Genomic DNA, 21,836 nt, shown 5'->3' with positions numbered 1-21,836 from the left:
GATGGATGTGGGTGGTGGTGTGGTGTGGTGTGGTGTTCCATACCCATGGTAAAGTAGAAGCGCAGGTTTCCATACGAGGTGGTGTCCAGGTAGGGAGTGCACACCCGTCTGCGACCCTCCCTTTCGAAAACCAGGGCAGTGCCCGACTCAAGTTCTCCACACTGGGTCCCATAAACGGCTCCTTCTATGTCCCAGCTGGATTAGAAATACAGAGGTTTGGTTTAGTGAGGAAAATAAGTCAGTGAAATATTGTTTCTTTATTTCACCAGTAGGAGTTACATCATTATACTGAGTATATGTCTGCAGGCTAGAACTACTGCTAAATATTACAGACCCTGTGCAGTTGACTACTTCACAGCAGACAATCCATACATTTTAATTACTGACATATGTGGAAATCTTTTTTTTTTTATGTCTTTAAATGAAATAGGCCAGAACTATGATGAAAAGTCTAGGAGTATATAAAAATGTACAGTCCACAATACATAAAAATAAATGAATGCCAAAAGTAAAACAATTCAATAATAATTTAAATTTCATTATTATGAATTTTAGTTACTTCACATTTTGTGAAGTGACATTAATATACAAGAGAAGCAATCTTTCACTACTGTAGAAATAAATCAGCCATAAATATAACTTTACTGCAAAATAAAATGTATCAAGAGCAAAATAAAAAACTGACTTCAATGTTCAGATGAAGACCGTCTGACAAAAATAACTAGAAATAGACAAAAATAAAAATAAAACAATAACAAATAAATATGGTAACTTAAGCTAACTCAGAAATGTAAAGAGTTAATAAAACTGGCCCAAAATACCTTTCGAAAACAATGTCAGACAAATAATGCTTGAAAAGCTGGTCTGCACAATGTACACCTTTTAGCTATTAATCACAGCCACATACATAATTACACCAGAGTGAGTCATTACTACAATAATGGTAAACAGCAGCACGAATAATAGTGTACAAACACCTGTGGTTATGAATTGCTTTTTTCATTGACCGTATCCTCAGGAGAATTACTGACATCAGGAAAGTGCACTACCATAACTCACAGCTTGTCACTAAACAAAGACTTAGACCCAGGAATACTGATTATCAGTATACATCACCTGGCACAGCATACGCGCATAAAGCACACACACCCACGCGCAGATATACAGAGTTGTGCAGAGTGGAGCGAGGATCCTCATTAGCACTGACAGAACCTCATTCCCTCTCGAGCCCCCTTCTCCTTCCCCTTCTTCCTCCCTGCTCTTGTCATGCGGTGCGTTCGCCCCGTGTGCTTCTGTCACTGAGTGTCGGTGCCATCGCACCACAGAACCATTCTTGCTTGCATCAAACGCGTGTCAGCTCATGTCGCCTGATGGGGGAAGAGCCAGCATGCAGTGCAGCATGTTGGCATGATGCATGTGGTGCTGGTCCAGAATGACTGTAAAAACACTCCCAGGTGTTGAGGTCTTTCTCATTAATGGAAAAGTGCAGTGACAGACCTGGTGCACACCGGTGGTCTGTGGATTATTCTCCAGCGAAGAAACTTTTTTTATGGTTCGTCTATTTTCTACCTCCTGTGGATCTTTTGACAGTGTGTCTTTGCTTTCCACTGTCCACTGTGTCTCTGTGTGTTTACCAACATGTGCTGGACTCTGGCACCTGTATTAACCTGTATGAGCTTGACACTTGTTGAACAAGTGACATGTGTCGTAGTCACTGCATAAAAACATTAAGGAGGGAAATATGTGCAGTGATTTTCCCTCGATGCCTAAGTTTCTCATCTTACCACTTGTTTTAATAGTTTGTCCCTGTAATATATTTAGATCATTTACATCATAAAATACGGCTCCGGGTCAGGCGACCAAATTTGGTTTTATTACATCTGCTTCATTGCTTCTGAGCTTCCCGCTCCCCTCAGTACGGGGTCAAATGAGTCTGTGACACATTTTAAAAGAACTTTAAAAACTGTAAATCTGCACAGAGTGGCATTTTAATGGAGTGATACTCGTAGTAATACACAGGTTTAATTAGTTTGACCTTTTATTGAAATTGTTGTGATGTACTTTTTATAGTGTTTCACTTTAATGTACCCTTTCGGAGTGCTGCTTAAATTGAGTTACTCAGTTCTTTAAGAACCAAATGTATCAGAAAGTTTCAGAAAGAAGTAGTTTATCCCTCAGTTTGACTCACTTTGAAGGTGGACTCTCAAAGTCCTCCTCCCAGTAGCTTCTTCCTTCCTCCCGGTGCAGATCAATGTCTCTGGTGGTGGCAAAGTTGTGGCCCACTCCCTCACCGCCATGGAAATACAGAGCATTGCCTTCGGACTGACAGGCGTGCTGAGTCAAAACACAGAACATAACACGGGCGCTCAGCGACAGTTTCACTCAGCACTGACTGTCACAGGGTCATCGTTCTCATTCTCCTAAGTTATTCTCCTTTTTAGTTCAAATTGCTGGTTAAAGGTCAGGATCCAGATCAGCATACCTTGATTGTTGCTCCAGGGAAGAAGAGCCAGTTAGCAGTGTCTGGGGGGTCCAGACTGTCCTCCATTAGAGGAGTTTTGTGAGCGGCATTAATGAGGAGCACGTTGTCCAGACCCCAGCAGGACTCATAGCCTTCGGGGCCATGTGGGGTCTCCTGAGACCATTTGAGATGGACACTTTCAGCTCTGGATAGATGTGGTAGGGGGATAAGGTGGATGACGGTGCTGCTGTTGGTCGGAGCTCTGAAAAAGCCAAGAAATTTACAGTCACTATTAAATAGACAGAGATGGGACTGATGTAAAACTACTGGTGCTGAAAAGAGATTTATTTATTCACGTGGATGTTTAGAAGGCTGTACGATGACATTACCAACATCCCTAAGAGCTAATGAATAATAAAAACACAGAAGAGGAATGACAAATTGAGAGGAGGAGGTGTGAATAAGGGAAGAGGGAGAGAGTGGGTGTATATACCAGATGGAATGACTGTGGGATAGATGAGCAAAGGAAAAGGTGAAGAGGGAGAGAGGGAGAGAGAGACCTGATCTTCTCCAGGGTGATCCAGTCATCTGAGGTGTTGCTGTTTCCACTCTGACTGTACGACACAGTGATGCTGGGGTCTGAGTAACTGAAGCGACAGGAGCCTGAACCTGGGAAAAAACACAAAGAGAGCCCAGTGCATGGGACTGTGAGTGCACTGAACACATCGAAAGTTTGTGTTTCCGTTACTCAGTGTTATCAGTCAGGAGACATTCCTTTGTTAGCAGACGGGGTGCGCTGTTGTCTCCTGAGTGAATGTGCATTTTCACAAGTCTTTACTATTTTTTATTCACAAATGATGAGGGCAAAAATTCACATTGTAAACATAATTTAAATGTTGTCATGTGCATTTAATCCATCCATGGAGCAGCATCAGTGAGCTGCATGTACTGCACTGTGCAATATGTTTTTGGTGCTGTTTAAACTTTAAACACACAACTCCCTGCTGGTCATGGGATTCAAACTGGCAACCTCTCGATATGGACTCTTGTGATCACAAGCCCACAGGCTGCCCCCTTAAAGCCACATGCCCTTTGGTACATAAACATGTTGGCTGACAACAGAGCAGTCAGACAGAGAAACATGGGAGAAAATGAGAGAAACTAAAAGGACCAAACAGTAATGTTCAAACAGAAATGACTCCAATTTCCATTCTGCTGACTTTCCAGGAACATTAGAGGATGCATGAAATGGACTGCCACTCATTTATCTTCCTTCAATTCTGGAAATTGTTCATTACTATAGTATTAATATAATAAAAAGGACAGAAACGAAAATAGGATATGTCTTCATTTTTGTATTTAAATTTTATTTTTCATTATTTTAACAGTAAGTATATTTCTCTTGTCTTTTTTGAGCTGCTGGAACACCAACATTTCTTTCCTGAGGCTCAATGAATTCTTTCCCATTCTGGTTGTGAATGCTTAAATGCATTAGTCATTTTTAACACAATTTAATTTGGGAAACATGTACGACTTTCACCATGAGAACAAGGTTCTGTTTACTCACCCAGAGCAAACTGCAGCACTGAAGCTGTGCTGGTGTTGAGAGGAATGGTTGTCTAGAGAAGACACAGAAAAACAGTTTAAAGAAGTCACTGATGGGAGATTACAGCTTCATTTCATTTGACAAGACATCAGCTGATATGTCATGGGAAAGAAAGCCTGATGCACTAAATTAACACGGCGCTGACAGCGGACAGGAAAACATTCACTGATGTTTTCTCTTCAAAAACATGTTCCCTACCAACACTGAAGGAGACACTCCAAACTTAAACGACTGCAGATGGACAACACATTCTTAGGTCACTGTTATATATTTTAAGTATCAACTGTAGGATAAAAAAGTCAACATTTCTAACAGACATGGGATTTTTGTAAAAAATATTGTCAGCCAAAGTTTTTATTTTTCTGAATAAGAGCTGTAATAGAGATTAATAATATTTGTGTGTGTGTTCTGTCGTGTTGGCAACTCTCTGCACAGACTTTTCTGTGTTCCTGGACGTGTTGACTTGTTGCACATAATACAAGAGTCTCCAGGCAGCAGCATCAAAGAGTTGGAACAGTAACAGAGAGGGAACATGCTCATCAGAGAAGTGAAGAGCGCCTCCTAACGCTCCTCTGTTGCTGGTCGGATTTCAAAGGTGAACACAGTATTTATCTTTTCCTCATATTCTAACTCTACTCTTTGTTTCATGCATGGGTTTCAGAAACACCTCTGACCTGCAGCAGCAGCAGCAGCAGCAGCTGCAGCAGCAGCAGCAGCCGCAGCAGCAGCACAAGCAGCAGCAGCAGCAGCAGCAGAAGCCGCAGCAGCAGCAGCAGCAGCTGCAGCAGCAGCAGCAGCCGCAGCAGCAGCAGCAGCAGCCGCAGCAGCAGCACAAGCAGCAGCAGCAGCAGCAGAAGCCGCAGCAGCAGCAGCAGCAGCAGAAGCCGCAGCAGCAGCAGCAGCCGCAGCAGCAGCAGCAGCCGCAGCAGCAGCACAAGCAGCAGCAGCAGCAGCAGAAGCCGCAGCAGCAGCAGCAGCCGCAGCAGCAGCAGCAGCAGCAGAAGCCGCAGCAGCAGCAGCAGCAGCTGCAGCAGCAGCAGCAGCCGCAGCAGCAGCAGCAGCCGCAGCAGCAGCACAAGCAGCAGCAGCAGCAGCAGCCGCAGCAGCAGCACAAGCAGCAGCAGCAGCAGCAGCCGCAGCAGCAGCAGCAGCCGCAGCAGCAGCAGCAGCAGCCGCAGCAGCAGCACAAGCAGCAGCAGCAGCAGCAGAAGCCGCAGCAGCAGCAGCAGCCGCAGCAGCAGCAGCAGCCGCAGCAGCAGCAGCAGCCGCAGCAGCAGCAGCAGCCGCAGCAGCAGCAGCAGCCGCAGCAGCAGCAGCAGCCGCAGCAGCAGCACAAGCAGCAGCAGCAGCAGCAGCAGAAGCCGCAGCAGCAGCAGCAGCCGCAGCAGCAGCAGCAGCAGCAGCTGCAGCAGCAGCAGCAGCCGCAGCAGCAGCAGCAGCAGCCGCAGCAGCAGCAGCAGCCGCAGCAGCAGCACAAGCAGCAGCAGCAGCAGCAGAAGCCGCAGCAGCAGCAGCAGCCGCAGCAGCAGCAGCAGCCGCAGCAGCAGCAGCAGCCGCAGCAGCAGCAGCAGCCGCAGCAGCAGCACAAGCAGCAGCAGCAGCAGCAGCAGCAGAAGCCGCAGCAGCAGCAGCAGCCGCAGCAGCAGCAGCAGCAGAAGCCGCAGCAGCAGCAGCAGCCGCAGCAGCAGCAGCAGCAGCTGCAGCAGCAGCAGCAGCCGCAGCAGCAGCAGCAGCAGAAGCCGCAGCAGCAGCAGCAGCCGCAGCAGCAGCAGCAGCAGGAAGTTCATTTTGGCCTAAAGTGAAAAACCTAAACCTCATATTTCACGATGAGGTCACTACCATTACTGCAGCAATATATTTTGACTTACTTGGCAGATGGCTGAAATAAAACTGTCACCTACAAGTTATGAATGGATCAACAAATGAGAATATATATAACTGGAGCCAGTGACATGGAGAATTAAACAGCTTAAACCACAAAAGTTACCCTGCCTTTGGCTTTGGGATATAGGAGAAAAACATGGTTCCGTCATTTCCCTCTGAAATTACCTACAGTTACTTGAGTCAAAAATGACTTTTTTTCTTTTATAACCAATGAAAATGTGAAAAACACGTTCAAATAACTCCACAGGGTTCACAGTTTTCTACCTGATTCAGTTATGTTTGTCTTAATTTGTGAACAAATATGCTTCATCCATCTTGATTTCATCCATCTTTGTCAAGAGACAGAGAATAGAAAACAATCTCCCCTTTTCTATCATTTATTTTTTTCTTTGTTTGTGACATCACAGCTCATTGGCCAATCCAGTTGTGAAAGGAAAACATATATATATAAGATGTATATAAAACTAATACTAGGTTAGTGTGACTGTTCATTGGTTTCTTAAAGTACTTCATTAAATATACCACAACAATAAAATCTTATTGGGTATATTTTCTGTAGTATTCAATCTCCCAGTGAAGTACTGTTTACTACAACAGCAGTCAGACCTGAATGTCCAGTGTGGTTTCTGCTTTAGCCGTGGCTACTGAGTGGTTGGTTTGCATTATGGGCTTAATGGTCCGTGTAACAGTGTGGCTGCTGTGTGGTCAGACATGGCAGTTACCAGCTCTCGCTCTCCAAAAGGCTCACAGAAAGTGACCGCTCGGCCGTGCATCAGAACACCGCACTGCTCTCCCACATCACAGTTACTGCACTCAGACCTGATGGAAGAGAAGAGACGCAGAATTGAGTTATAGGAGAAGGAGATGCTTAAAAGTAAAAAAAAGAAAAGAAAACGTGATTACAAGCTCAGAGTCTCAACCTTCCGCTTAAAAGTAAAAAAAAGAAAACATGATTACAAGCTCAGAGTCTCAACCTTCCACCTACCAGATGCTGGGGTCCAGTTCTCCTTGCAGGTTGGAGTCAAAGTCGTCTCGCAGCACAGCGTGTCTACCATGAAGCTCCACTAAACACAGGTGAACCATATGTTAGTACAACACATCCACATACAGAGTGTGTATGTGGTAACTAGACATGTTTAGATAGACTGAGACTAAGACTCACCCAGACTCGGTCTCAGTGGGGATTCTGTCGGCACTAAAAGATAAAGGAAATACAGTCGATCAATGAGACACTGGATCAACAACATTAACTGTAAGTCACATGTCATGTCCAAAGTATTAAAAGTTGTACTTTATTAAAATTATTCATATAAAAACTTTTTATTCTAATTATATAATCATATTCCCAATCGTCTCTGTGTGAAACTAACGTTCTGTTCTGGGACCAGTTCTGTCGTCAGTCTACCTGCTACTGACGGCCTTTTCAGTAATGAAAGTCCAGGGCCACGACTAAAAGTTCAATGCTCATTAACCGTCCTCTCTCCCAGAGGCTTCAGTGTGCTGTAGTCTGAGGTCTGTGTATTTTTAACATACTGAACCGTCAGTTCCTCCAGGGAGTCACACAGCTCTGGAGGTAGATGGAGGTGAATGGACTGGACAGAAGTTTATTAATCACAAGTAAGAAAAGACAACTTTGGAATTAGGATGTTAAGGTGTAAACTGAACACATTTTAAAAGAAATCCATAAAACATATGTATATGGTGGTAAACATATGTACAGTATCGTGTTTACCTTAGCTGGTGTGTAGTTGTAAGTTAAACATGATCAATGCTGTGGACTACTGCATTTGGTTTCTTATAAAGAAGTTGATTCATCAGTGACCAAGTCGTGGGCATCCAGTCTGAACTTTTCATTTGACACTGGATTTAAAAACTTCCATTTAACCTTATGTAATTATTAGTCAGTGCCAGGTCACTAGTATTAACAACGACTTTAATGTAAAAACGTGAACCACATCTCTCTTAGAGCTTTTTAACTAAAGGATCATCTGCAGCATTATTCCCCCCAGATTAACCTGCCTACAGCGCCTGATAAGACGCTGAAGATTTAGGATTAGTTCAACCTTACTTCAGCCTTTCTTCTCAAGCTTATAACACTTGTGAAGTGTCAGGGAGCTAACTGAAAGGTGTACTGAAGTAGTACTCACTACATTAAAAAGGTAATATGCCGAGCACACACTTTTAGAGCTGGTTTCCCTAAAATTGTAATATTTTTGCGAGAGCGCTTTAAGCCTTAAACTTCTTACTCATCGTCTGTCCTATTTTTCCCTGTGGACCCAGAGAAGATTTAGTCTACAGACGGTGTTGTAAAGTTCCATGCTGACTTGAGGAGATGATGTATTAGTGGCCTGTGTGACAGAGCTGCTGGGTTCAGTTGCAGTGCTGTTGCTGCTGTGCTGGTGGGCCCTGATGTCTGACTGTCTGCCTGTGGCTCAGAGTCAACTATGAAGCTCATTAAAAGCAGATCAAAGGCCCGTTCTCCTCCCTCAGTATCACTCCTGCTCTCCCCCTTTTCTCCCCAAACTAACCCTGCATTGATTCAAATCAACTACTGCTGAAACACTTGACTCTTTATTATTTTTGTTCATTTCAAGAGCTATAAAGAGTGGTAACCTGATAAAGGTATGATATTAATATACATTAATATTTATGTCCATCTGTTTTCTCCAATGCCCCTGTAAACAACTCTCCAGTCAGTTTATTTGGGCCAATGGGGAAATGGTAAATAATCCCTTCAAGCCTCTAAAAGAGCTGCATTTACACTTCTTTCTGCATGCTTCATCAAACTCTGTGTTGTGTTCTTCCTCTTCAAGTCTCCCTGCCCACCCCCTCCTCCTCCTCCATTCCGCCCCTCTTCTCCGAACTCCCTGTTCATCAGAGAGCAGACAATTGCACTCATTTGACTTGGATTAATCCCCTCTCATTTTCTTAAAGACTTCAATTACTGCCTCCTCTATTACCCACTCAGATCTGCTAATGCCTGTATCTCCCAGTCCAGGGTTTAGACTCACCAATACACATGCGCACATAAACCATGAAGGTTTGACATTTGTGGATGACCCTGCCACTCCAGTGTGCATGCACATAAGCAGGATCAACAACAGGCTAAAGGGCTCTCAGTAAACGACACCATGGCTAAAACCAGTTGGGTGCTGATGAGTAAGGATGGGCTGATGTCAGGGATTAGAGTTAATATGTATAAGCTGTAGCAGACTCAGACATCTCAGCACAAAGGCATTGGGAAAAAAAAAGTCATGTTACGTCTCCTCTGTCTCCTATCTCCATCTCTCAGCTTTAATCTCCTCCCTGACTCACCCTCCCTCACTCCCCCCTCTCTCCGTCTCTCTTCTCAACCCTCTAAACTCTGTAAACTCCAACTATTTTGATCTCCTTCATCCCACATTGTTTTTCTTGTTGCCCTTTTATCTGGCTTGCATCCGTCACAACATGAACTGTGTTTGAAGTCTAGTTGCTAAATGAGGGCTGCAATTACTGCCTCACCGGGGTTTTGGATGTTGCTGTTGTTCTTTTAGGGGGAAAAAGTTTTCCTAAATGGCAATATTTACATAATATTTTTTTCTTTTTAAAACTCAAAGTCAAAGTGCCATATCTAATATAATCCCAGACTCACTTTTAATGCAACAAAGAAGAGTAATCTGAAGAAATTATCCTTGATTTTACTCTTATAAACCCTTTACACAACACAGTTTCAGTCCAGCAAGTGTCAGCAATGCAACGCAGTGTTGAGACCTCATGTCCTCATGCCCAAAGAAGCTTATCTAAGATAGCAAGGTTGGCTTAACCTAGAGAGATGGCCTAGACCTGATAGCTCTGCTAACCTGCTAGCATCAAGCAACTGGTGGTGGTCAGCCGAAAAAACACACTGTGCTACAGTATGTTCTAGTCTAAAAAAAAAGAACAAAACACTGGTCTGTAGGAATAAGTCAGGATGAGATATGGACGGCCGAGTCTCAAGGTGAGTGATGGCAGACAGTAGCAGGCTGGCATTAGGCCACACGAACAGTCTGGGGGACAGAGTGGGTGGGTGATGTGGACATTGTTCAGGAGAAGCTTACAGTCCCCTCGCTGTGGCTCTCTGATCAGGCGTCCCTCAGGGAGCAGTGGCCTCTTTGAGTTATATGTCCCTTTAATAATCCATCTGCGGTGCTGTACACCCAGCCAGGCCCATAAAAGCCTGATTTACTTCCTTGTTGGAAATGAAGGGACTCGGTGATGCCGGGCAGAGAGCGGGGACTCCTGGCCTGCTGTCAGGAGATAGAACTGATGGACGACCTGCAGTGCAATTTAACACCCACGACCATTGACTCCACCCTTCAAACAGCCTGCTGAGTAATCCTTACCCTCACTGTAGACCTGCGTTAGTCCTGAATCCTTTACTTAAACTGAATGTATTAGCCATGATTTCCTTTACCTGCAAGAATCAAAATAGAGTCTTGATATCTAAGAAATCAAGAATCAAAATAGAGTCTTGATATCTTCCAATAATATTAGTTTACTTGCAGTTTCATTGTGCCTTCCACCAAACTCTTTAAGGTTTCAGTCAAGACATATAAATATATAGACAATATAAAAAATATTGAAAAGATTTTTGAATGTTTTGAAGTTGTTGAATCATCTAATATTCTGATTTAAATTAAAATTCCACTGAGTGACTTTTTACTCTCCAAGGCTCTGCCTGCTTAGGTTCTCAGCTTAGTCTTATCTTAACCTAGCTCCTTAGCTAATCTCTCATATGTTCTTGAATCTCCATTCTGTCTGATCACCTCTCACTGTATCCCCTACTTCACTTTACAAGTTTGTTGGCCTGACTTTTACGTCGTTTCAGATCTTTAGACTTTTGGATTGGAGCCCATGTATCTGCCTGAGCTGCTGCTGGAGCCTCGCTCACACATTCAAGTCGATTCTTAGGTATCTTAGATTGTATTTTTGCAATAGCAAAGACAATTGTAAGGCCACTGCAGAAGATGCTAAATTAATTTTTGATCCACAGTGAAGCTCACTCCACTTTTATAGCTTGTTAAAAAAGTTTATATGACGGAGAATTGGATTGAGTTTCATAGACTTGCATCAGCAGAGCAGAGAAATAACATACTTGACCATTCTGCAGAAATGATCAGACACATTCCTGTTTTTGACTTTTCCTCTTTTTTCATATATTTCTCTTTGGATTTCTTTTGGCCTTTAAAGATCTTAGCTAAATATTTGGGAAAGACAGAAGTCTTCCAGTGTTGGAAGTCAAGAGAACAACAACATGGTCAGGTATCCTCTCAGTACTCTCATGACCTCCAATCTCTCTCTCTTCCTTACCCTCTTCTTCCTCCTCTGTCTATAACTGACACCTGTGAATTACAGCTCTACAGCACTGTGTCCTGTATCAGTGTCACCTTTGTCTGTAACGTTTTACCTACCCGTTCCTGCCACCTGTGTGTTCTGTCTTTTTCAACACACCTGTTTGACATGATTACACTGGTACGTCCCCTGTTTGTGTCCATTCACAGCGTGTTTTGCGACTGCAGTCTATACAGTAGCTTCGCCTTCCAATTTGTCTGCTGTGAGTGGTTGTACATTAGCGTCACACTGCGGGGCCTTGGCAATGAAAGACGACGCGTCTGTTGTTGGCTGGAGACTTTTCATAGTAAGAGGAAGAGGGACCCAGTGAGGCTGTGTGTCAGTGTTAGAGAGGATGAGCTCTCAGCCCAGCAGACAGAGGAGAGGAGGCTTGTCGCTAACACTCGGACTCTCTTTCAAGTCTGAACAAGGGCTTCTTTCCAAGTAGCACGGAGCCATTAAGTGAAGCACTCAGTCTGGCGTGGGCAACACGTTTCCAGTAATCTGTGTGAAAAGACGCTTGTAAAAGAGTGGCCACAGACCTGGTGTTAATCTGGTACAGAGTGAGCTTTCGTCCTGAAACCATGAACAAAAACAGCAACAACTAAGGTACTGTAGTTTCAGCATTTAAGTCATGTTTGATCTCCAACAGGAGTCGTCAGGTGAAGAGGAGCCGTCTTCCTTGTAAACAGGCAATTACATACTTTCAGGCTGCAGAGTGTGACTGTGCCTCCTGTCAATAGCTACTTAAAGCTGTCAAACAGAGTGGATGTAAGTGTGTCGGCTGTAATGCCTCAATCTCTGGCAGTGAGAGAGAGAGTGGGGAAAGAATTTTGCATAAGCTGAAATTAAGCTGGCAATATAGGACATCCAAATATCTCCGGCTTTGTGAGCAGAAGAACCGAGGGAGTGCTGCAATTTCCAGAAGAATCGGCACATCAAATATTGTGTGACATCCTGAACATTAAAGGTAATTATAGAGTGAGTTGGTGATTGTGTTGATGCACTTGGACGTTTGTGTTTGTACAGCTCTGGACCAATTCATTAACATTGACAGATTTACCAAAAAGTTTTCTGAGGTTCATCACAGTTTTGTACTGTAACAATAAGGATTTGTTAAATGTTTCCGTCTGCAAGTATTCTGAGCTTCAGAATAATATAAGTTAGTATGTGAACGTACATGCCTGAGAGTACAGCACATTCTCATCTACTTTTCTTCCACTCACCTCCTTGCTCACACAGCTGCTGGGCCAGAGCATCCTTGAAAATGATCTGTCCTCGGTGGGTTGCTGTCGCACTGAAGGAAGAAAAAAAGGAGAGTTTAGAGGAGACCAGGGAGGAGGCACAGCATATTTACACAAATAGCACTGCCATTAAAGTCTGTCCTTTGTGTATGATTGATCCAGAACAGACGACCTCAACCACAAAGTCCTCAAGTGTCACCACGTTCACAAAGTTCATTTTGGTTTGAGGAATGGGAGCAAAGAAGAAGATGAGAGGATGAGATTTATGGAATAGATTTAGATTTTAGCCACGTGAAAAAACAGTGACTGCCCAAATGACGGCTTCGTTCCCTGCACGACCCCACTGCATCCATGCATACTGCTGTTGTACCTCCAACAGAATGTCACATGCTTGTACATTTATGGAATGTAATACGATCTAACGGTACCAACGATACTTGTTACTGCCATTAAAATGTAATATTAAACAGAAAGTAGAAATCTGTAGAGATTGTGGACGGATAATGAGACAAAATTCATATAAACAACAGAAATGAGAAATATTTAAACAGAAAAATCATAGAAATATTGTAGTATTACAGCATCAGCAAAACAGTTATCATATTATTGGAACCTTTTTACAACTATTGGCAGTCATTTATCCTTGACTGAAAATGTAAGAACAATTAAAATATTTCTTCAATTTATAAAAACTGATAACATTTTATTTTTAACTGACATTTTGGGGGGAAAAACATGATTCTTGGCAGGTACAACATGGTCTATGTCCAAATATCCCATTGTCATCTTGGAGGCCCCTATCCTCCACTTTGAGAATCCCCCATTCTATGTATTAATACTACTATGGTACACATCCTCCCTGCACCCTACATTGGACACTTTTTTTTATTTTTATTTTTTTGCTGTGCCCCCTTCTGCAATAGCTCCATGTCATCTTGGAGGCCCCTATCGTCCACTTTGAGAATCCCCCATTCTATGTAATGCATTGAGAAGAGGAGAGGAAACTATTCCACTTCCAGCTGGATTGTCAAAAGCCGTACTGCACGAAGCTTATGGCATAATCTGCCTTTATTTCAAATTTCAGGGAAGAATGAAAAACGTATATAGAGATAAAACAGTTGGAGTGGGATTGAGGTCAGGAACATAAAGAGGATAAATATTACTGCTATTAGTGCTAATACTCTCAGTCCATCAACAAGAGTGCAGTAGTTTGAATATTGCTGCATGTGGTGGTCAGTGTTTGAAAAAAAAAAAAGAATTTATTTGAACCCCGGTCCTTCACTGGCTATTAGTGCCACCCACATTCAGTGAGCCAGTCAATACAAAGACAACTTGTGGAAAAAAATATTTCATTTGCATTGGAAGCACACGCTCCGTTATTTATACCGTTGACATGGTGTTCAGGGTTTTCCCAGAATTCCTAGACATTACACAGCTTTTCAATGACCTCAGCAAAACCAGTGAAGTTCTGGGCCACCTTGTGAGAAGGATGTTCCACACCCCAGTATATAATGTACAGTACATTACAGCATATTGTAGACCCAGAGGAGTCAATAACATAGCACGGGTTTATGGGCTCTGTACAGTAAGACTGAGGTTAGTATTCAGTGAACCTCACTCCCCCCCTCATTCTTTCTTCCTTTGCTGGAATCTAAAGTGGATTTTTTCCCTTTACCTCCCAAACTCTAGCCAGCTCTGGCCCACCGTGTAGACTTTTTATGGGTGCCACGGCATTTACGCTATAATCACAGCTCGTAAATAATGAAAAAAAGTCCTCATCAATTAGTAAAAATCAACAGTGCATGTGCAGAGCTGGCAGCAGGCATTCATAATTACGTTCATAATTCAGGATTGGGTGAACAGTAATTTTGTTTGGTATTTATGAATAAAGGATGGTGTTCAAAGAACAGCACGGGGTGGTGTAGGAACAAGGCCCTTAAATATTTATGCAACGCAATGTCAGATCAGCTTCACCAAAAAGTCAGGAGGCTCATACTCAGTGTCAGTGGTGACTACACCACAGCTCTGCACATGTGGTGTGGCTTTAAGGATGCGGTCGATTTTCTGCATTAAAACAACACGAGGGACTCCATTGGTAGTGGCTGTGTTGTCTTCTATTAAACTGCTTTACAGTAGAAATAACTATGTTATTTTATATTTACTTTGCATTTGTAATTATAATAATGTATTATAAATGTATTGATTCTTATTTTTGTGATTTTTATTTTATGATTAAAAAGAAAAGTCAAACGTAAAACATCAATTAACCCGAATTTCTGAAGATCAGCCTCAGCCATGGAAACATCCATACCAGGTGACATGGAGTAGCAGTACATTTACATTAGACAGAGTCTATTTAATAGTCAAGTGTAATGGATTGTTTTTCCTGTTCTGTATGTGGGACCTAATGCTGTGGGTCAGTAAAACAACAGTCAGGAAAAGGCTCTAACTTCAGCAGCAGAGTGAGTGTGTGACATCAGCATCTGTCCCACTGACACACTTACACCCTGAAACCAAACATTTTCACGACTTTCACTGATATGAAAATGCCATCGAGGGCCTTCAGTCTTACTGCTTCAGTGGTGGAGAGGAAAGAAAAGAGAGAAAGACAGAACGATACAAAGACATGGTTTTACTATTACTACTATTTGTAGCAGTGGTTAGGATGTAGATACAGGGTTAGACGGCCTCGTCCATGCACGCACACACACACACACACATACACACACACACACACACACTTTTTGCCTCTCCCTCTCTGCTCCCTCTCTCCTTTAAACCATATATGAGCGTGGACAGCCTGTATGCAGATGGACAGGCTGTCACTCAAAACTCTCCAGAAGGCCCTGCAGTGGGTTATTACCAAGCATGTCTTCCATGTTAGATTATATGTTGCTGTCGGCCATAAGTATCCCCCAGGAACAAGCTTGACAGCTCGCTGCCAACTGTGGTAACACACACACACAAATACACATTTACAAATGGGTCACAAACAAGCAGTTGCATATATTTAAAATCAAACAGAAGCCCCTGAGGCTGACCACAGTCTTCTTTCCTTTTACCATCAAATTAAAAACTCGTTTTCTCCCCATGATCATTTGGACTGTTGATAATAATGATTAATACTGTGTGTTTTAGTTGAAGGCAGCTTCAGTTTACAGCTCTGATTTTGTGCATAAAGCCAAGACAAAGGAATATATTATCATTGGTGGATGTATTGTCCATGTTAAGGACCAGCTGTGGTCAGAGACAAGTACAGATCAGGAGGAAGAGTGTGAAGACGGGACAATCACTGATCCAGGGTCAGGAGCTGGGATACAACACAATCTTAATTACAGCCTGTAGCCCAGCCTGGATGTTTGGGGGCTGAGGTTGAGTGGCAGTGTGGAACCACATTACCCCCCACCCCCACCTCCTTCCTTCTGCCTCTGCATTAATTCATTAAAGGCTCTTGGAGAACATGAAAGTTTAATGAAGCCTCACCAAAGAGGGATTTGGGAGTTGTTCTGCCAATTACCTGCTTGTTAGCAGCAGGTCACACAGTGTTACAGCTCTGTGTTACACACACACACACGAGGAACACATCTGATTATTTTATTTCTATGAGCAGAGCAATTGACACTGACGAGTGAGATAAAAGAGTCAAAAGCCTGAGAGCTTTATTTTTTTAAAATTTTTTTTAGAAAGGATAATTCATTAAGAAAGGGAAAATAAATCAAACAACCCTAAAACCCTTTTGTCTCTTCCTCACTTTTTCAAAGGGTCAGACTGGGACAGTGGAGAAAAAGAACAGAATAATCCTCAGTATTTACCCGGGGTAAACATCAAAGCCACGGATCTCTGCGACAAGTCAAGTCTGTTATTTATCTTGTCAGTCACAGTGGAGCACATTCTGCTGGAACATACGGCACAAAAATGTCAGGCAATCATTTCAGAATACACCTGGAACGAACCCTGCACTCCCTGAACACGCTTCATTTAGCTGCACTCTAAATGGAAGGCCTTCTTCTTGTCATCATCTCTGCAGGTGGGACGCCGACCTGCTGACGTGATGTGGACGATCACACCATCGACTGATGTGTACTTTGCATGTCACTGTGTGCATGTGTGCCTCCCTTCACACAGATGTGTGTATAATTAGGGAGGTCAGGTCTTGCCCTGGGGGAAATAAGACCACCCCATCATGGATGCAGAGACCTTTAAGGTGAATACCAACAGGAGTTAGAGAGATGGTCGGGGATGGATGTAGAGTTTTAGAAAAAAAAAAGAGATGAGTGGCGGTTAAAAGGATAATACTTATATGTGAATACGACTTTTTTTATGTTTTACAGAGAATGAGCCACACATACTAATAAATAGGAAATGGTATTCAGATGTATTTTTTCCATTTTCAAAGAATGCTGCACACAGAATAAAGACTCCTTAAAGGCAATAAGAATAGTCTAAACACAGCAGTGTCCTCTAAATCCCTGAGGTTCAGTTACGATGTCGTTCCAGTTGTTATTTACATGACTGATCGACAATAAAAGGTTTAAATTAATAAAAATATACCTGTTTCCTCTCGTTTGTTTTCTCATTTACAACACAAAACCATGATTCTTCTTCTTTCTCTTCTCACTGTCACACAGCCAAAGGCCAAAGTGGAGCTTGAATCATGTGGGAACCTCATTAAACACCTTCACCGTGGTAAAACAGACTCACTGATGGACTGGAGTAATAGGTAATCAATACTGAAGACAAATACTAAAGGACACGAGGGTCTGGCTAACATAGGTCATCTGTCAGTCCGGTGTCTGAACCCTGACCTGTGTCACCACCTGCCACAGACAATGGTGTGATCAATCAAAAAAATCCTTCAACATTTTTTGTTATTTACTATTCCATCATTGTTTTGAGAGATCTGGTATTTTGAATAAATATAAAATATTAAGGTTGTATGCAGAGGTACAAATCACTGATTTGAACTGCTATTGTCTCAGCAATATATTTGGACATATTCAGATGAACTAATACTATGACTTTGTATATTTTTATACAGCAGTAACATTGTTAGAGACGTCAGCTGTAAGCAGCTACGCAGTTCTGTTTGGATGTGCAGTCAGTGGAGTGTAGTCGGCCACATTTGTTCTACATAATTCATTGGCAGCTGTTTCAGAAACGTTTACCTCACACAGGTCTCACAGACCTCCTTCCCTCAAACAGATGGCAGAACCACATCACACGACAACACCAGGCTACAGGGATCATCTCCTCCACAGCAGCTAACAAGACCACACCGGTCAGCGCCAGGACGACTCTCCGCCACTTCTCCTCTAATCCACTTCTCACAGCTTTAACTTTTAAGCAGCCACAGAACAGACGTACAAATCTTATTCACACATGCCATTAAAAACATACGTACACAGCACGACATAAAAATGTAGTAACGGTTTGTTATATGACCAAAGGACACCTCTGCACATTGGTTCAATTAAAGCATTAGTTAAACGCAGTGTCGTGCTGTGTTGTGTTTAAAAATTCTAAGCTGCAGACAGATACACCCAAACATCATCCACATACAAGACGAAACCATTTACTACAAAGAGAAATATATCAATTATCAAAGCTTGATTTCTTTTCTTTTTTAAAGAGAAATATATCAATTATCAAAGCTTGATTTCTTTTCTTTTTTAAAGAGAAATATATCAATTATCAAAGCTTGATTTCTTTTCTTTTTTAACACATATTTGTCCTCCCACCTCCCCCTCCCCTCCTCCCTATCTTCCTTCCTCCCCTCTCAGTCCAAGGCCTCTCACTCTTTTTCTTGATAGCAATTTACAGCCGTCCAGAAAATGAGTTCTTCTGGATCTTCAAGTCGCTGCAGTCTGTCATATCTATCACACTCCTGCTGGTGATCCATTACCTCTTCGACAACGGCGGCCATAAAACTGCTCAAAGACTTCATATTAATGTGGCGGCAGACCATCTCCAGCCCTGTGAAGGACACTCCCTGTCTGCAGCTTCCACTTGTGGAAATGGGCCTTGTATCCATCATGGCAGGATGAAGACAGGACGTTCACTCATTTATTTCTGTAACATCAGCACGAACTCTTTTTGATAAAAAAAAAGTCTTTTTACGTAAGTAGATTTTTAAAATTGGAAATTATCAGTTAACTTAAAAGAAATGATCATCGTCATTGTCCCATGACCCCCAGAGAATGTAAGAGTGTTCAACTGGTTCTATAATGACAGAACCAGAACCGTGTCGTGTCAGGACCCAGAATCTGAATTAGGAAGGAGTTCTAAAGATAAGCTTCCATTCAACAAATCCTCCTGTTAATTCACAAATGTCACCATGTGATAGTACTTACATTTTCTGGGCTCATTTTGGATTTACAGTGAACTGCAAATGTGCAAATGAAACCTGTGCTGGCTGATATTAAAGATGACAAACCAATAAAGGAACAACAGATTTGACTAGAGTAATCCTTCATTTGTAAATATTACGTACATCCCCATCTGATGCCTGAGGGTGAAGGTTGTAAATGTCGTGCTAGAAATTGGTTGTTTTCCTCAACGGCCTTTCATTAGGACACTCCCTTCTCTTCTGTGCTGCTCCAGCCACAGTCACTAATTGGGTTTTGAGCGATTATCAATGTAGGACAGTAAATCACCAGCTACAGAGGGAGTTAGAGGGAGTTTCCAGACAGAAAGGGTGAGACAGATAAAGAACAAATATCTGAGGAAGAGGGAGTGAGGATGTCTGGATCACACCCTGGGTGGAGTTCACCAACAACATACACAATTTCCCCTTTTCATCTGACAAAATAGACAGAATGAAATAATGACGCTTGTTTTAACTAAAAGCTCTGAACAGACAGTATTTATTTACATCTTCCACTGCACAGACCATGTACTGAACAGTAGGGTCAGTAGGAGACAAACACACACACACACACACACACGTGCTGACTGTGTCCCTGGTTTAACCTCTCTCCAGACAGCATGCAGGCCTTTGAGTTCACACACACACACACACACACACACACAGTTATGACTTACAGGAAGTTGACGCAGCCAGTGCCAGGTGGTGGTGCAATCCAGACGAAGCTGAAGCTGGTGGAGGCCTGGTGGCTGACATGGGAAGCCACGACGCTGCACACAAACTGGGTTCCAACAAATTGACGCTCCGGAATAACACCTGGAATAGAAGGAAGGACAGAGGTGAGACACTAAGGTGGACAGAAGACGGTTTGTTGATGTTGAGGTGTATGTTGGTGTCTTCATCTCAGGGGGTGCTGCTCAAATTCACCCTCTTTTTTGTGCAAGTAATGGGAGAATAGCAGTGGAGAAGTGATCCACTGGGATCCTGGTGAAACCAAGGTTGACAGTTGCAGTTAAAACCCAGATTATTGAGGGATGTGACGAGGGGCCGGGTCAGCCCACAGACGAGGCTTGGAGCTGTCATGGAGGACTTTATATGACTTTATATGACATTTATAATACATTGTAATGCCATAGGTACACATTTCATGATACTCACCACTGTCATCTTTACATGAATCAACATTTGACTTTTTGTTTTTTCTCCTGGGCTTTTTTTTTATAATTCTAATGATTAGTAGTTACAAAGAGAGACTTTAGCTTCAACTCAAGTAACAAAGTAGTTAGACTGTACTTTTAGCACCTCCTACAGGGTACAAGTAGGGAATTTGGAGTTAGTGTTGATGTATTGTCATGTATTCATCAACACTAACTCCAAATTCCTGCCTACAGTTTTCAAATATTAACCACAGTATATATATATATTCTATATATATGTATATGTGTGTGTGCAGAGTATTGGAGTATTGCATACATGACAATATCACTCTGCCCAGTCTCTCTCTCTTTGTTCGTGGCTGCTCTTTGTTTCATTCCCACTTGTTTGATTTCCTGCCATCACACTAATTTCTTCAACCCAAGTTTTCCTTTTGTTCTCTCATTCCTTCGTGTTTCTCACTTATTTACTAATATTCCTTGGCCCTTTCCCCCTCTCTGGTTTCTTTCCTTTCATCAGTAATGTTTTGCTTTTCACAATCTGGACAAATTCCTACCCACTCCACTCAACCGCCCTCCTGTCAAGCTGACACTACACGGCGGCGATCATATTAATGAAGGTCCGTGTCCGGCTATGATTGCACCGATGAGATGACATCATGTCACACAATCTTTCTCTCATCTCACAGAGGCCAAGGGCAGGATGTCACCAGACTCATCAATAACTGAGCCGACTCACACAACAGTTTAATCGCTTACTTCAACTGGACGGTTTTGCGGAGCAATAACTATCTGAACACAATCTAATTTTCCCACAGCCGTGTGATATAGCGTGTTTGAACCTGTCGTGTAATCCAAAGCTCAAAACTCCACATATTTATGTTCAGCTAACAGCCAGACAAATGTAAAAATGTAGTGTGTGACATTTTATTTGTGTATGAAGATGCAGCCTGTGGATACAATCTTCTCTTTTCTCCTCTGCTCTTGTAGTTAAGGTCACAAGTGTCTTCACTGAAGACATAATGAACAATGATTAAAAAGTCCAGGGCTTTAATATCCCCCAGACTCAAATCAATAGGCAAAGATGTTGCATGTGTGCGTCCTTATGGGTGTGTGGCATAAAAGTAATTATTTTGGGAGAAGTACTCCGCCCTCCTCCGACAGGAATAAATTTGACCTCACAGATTAAACCCATAAATATGCACAGCGCTGGCAGCACCATAAATGTTTTCTGTTCCACTCTGCCAGCTTTGTGCACCGTCTGTGGTCGTGCGTACGGGTCGCCATAAGTGTGTGCGAGTGTCTACGGAGGAGCGAGCAAACCTAGTTATCATTGCTGTTGGATGTTTTTAGATGAATTTATTTCACTGCCCCGTGGGATTTCTAAAGGCTTTTTTCAACACAGTGGTTTCACTTCCTCTCATCCAATTTCTGACTTCACCCGGGGGTCAAGATGAATAATTATTAAAGTTGAAGTGCGTGGTTTAAGAGGTATTTACATGGCGCTGACGTACATCAGGCATGTGGCCCTGATGAGGCAGACTGACAAGGTGTCAAGTGAAGCAGCTCTGTACGTGTTTGGGCAGCGGCTGGTGCAGACTGATGTGTAATCACCTTCTGTTAACACTGCTGTTCCACTATCACACTGTCTGTCTGTGCAATGGCCACCATTTACTCTAACGCAAACACACACACACACACACACACACACACTTTCAACATACAGAAGAGCAGAGATACTTCATGTTTCAACATTTCACAGCAACATTCAGCA

General features: G+C 42.7%; 1 protein-coding gene across 3 annotated transcripts in view; it reads right to left on the bottom strand.

The window, feature by feature from the left end:
* The window catches only part of reln (reelin), a 95,065-nt gene that overhangs the window by 27,036 nt on the left and 46,193 nt on the right, over positions 1-21,836 (bottom strand). For all 3 annotated transcript variants that reach the window (XM_025056528.1, XM_025056529.1, XM_025056527.1), the window contains 10 exons: positions 19,586-19,724; positions 12,527-12,597; positions 7,114-7,146; positions 6,937-7,015; positions 6,674-6,770; positions 4,029-4,080; positions 3,022-3,130; positions 2,483-2,723; positions 2,189-2,334; positions 44-195 (listed from right to left, as the gene is read on the bottom strand). In XM_025056528.1, the coding sequence (XP_024912296.1) occupies positions 44-195; positions 2,189-2,334; positions 2,483-2,723; positions 3,022-3,130; positions 4,029-4,080; positions 6,674-6,770; positions 6,937-7,015; positions 7,114-7,146; positions 12,527-12,597; positions 19,586-19,724 (1,119 nt within the window). The remainder of the gene's footprint in view (positions 1-43; positions 196-2,188; positions 2,335-2,482; positions 2,724-3,021; positions 3,131-4,028; positions 4,081-6,673; positions 6,771-6,936; positions 7,016-7,113; positions 7,147-12,526; positions 12,598-19,585; positions 19,725-21,836) is intronic.

Source organism: Cynoglossus semilaevis, chromosome 6 (assembly GCF_000523025.1).
Source record: "Cynoglossus semilaevis isolate Cse_v1.0 chromosome 6, Cse_v1.0, whole genome shotgun sequence".
Lineage (NCBI taxonomy): Eukaryota > Metazoa > Chordata > Actinopteri > Pleuronectiformes > Cynoglossidae > Cynoglossus > Cynoglossus semilaevis.
This window is presented reverse-complemented; position numbering and strand designations above follow the sequence as displayed.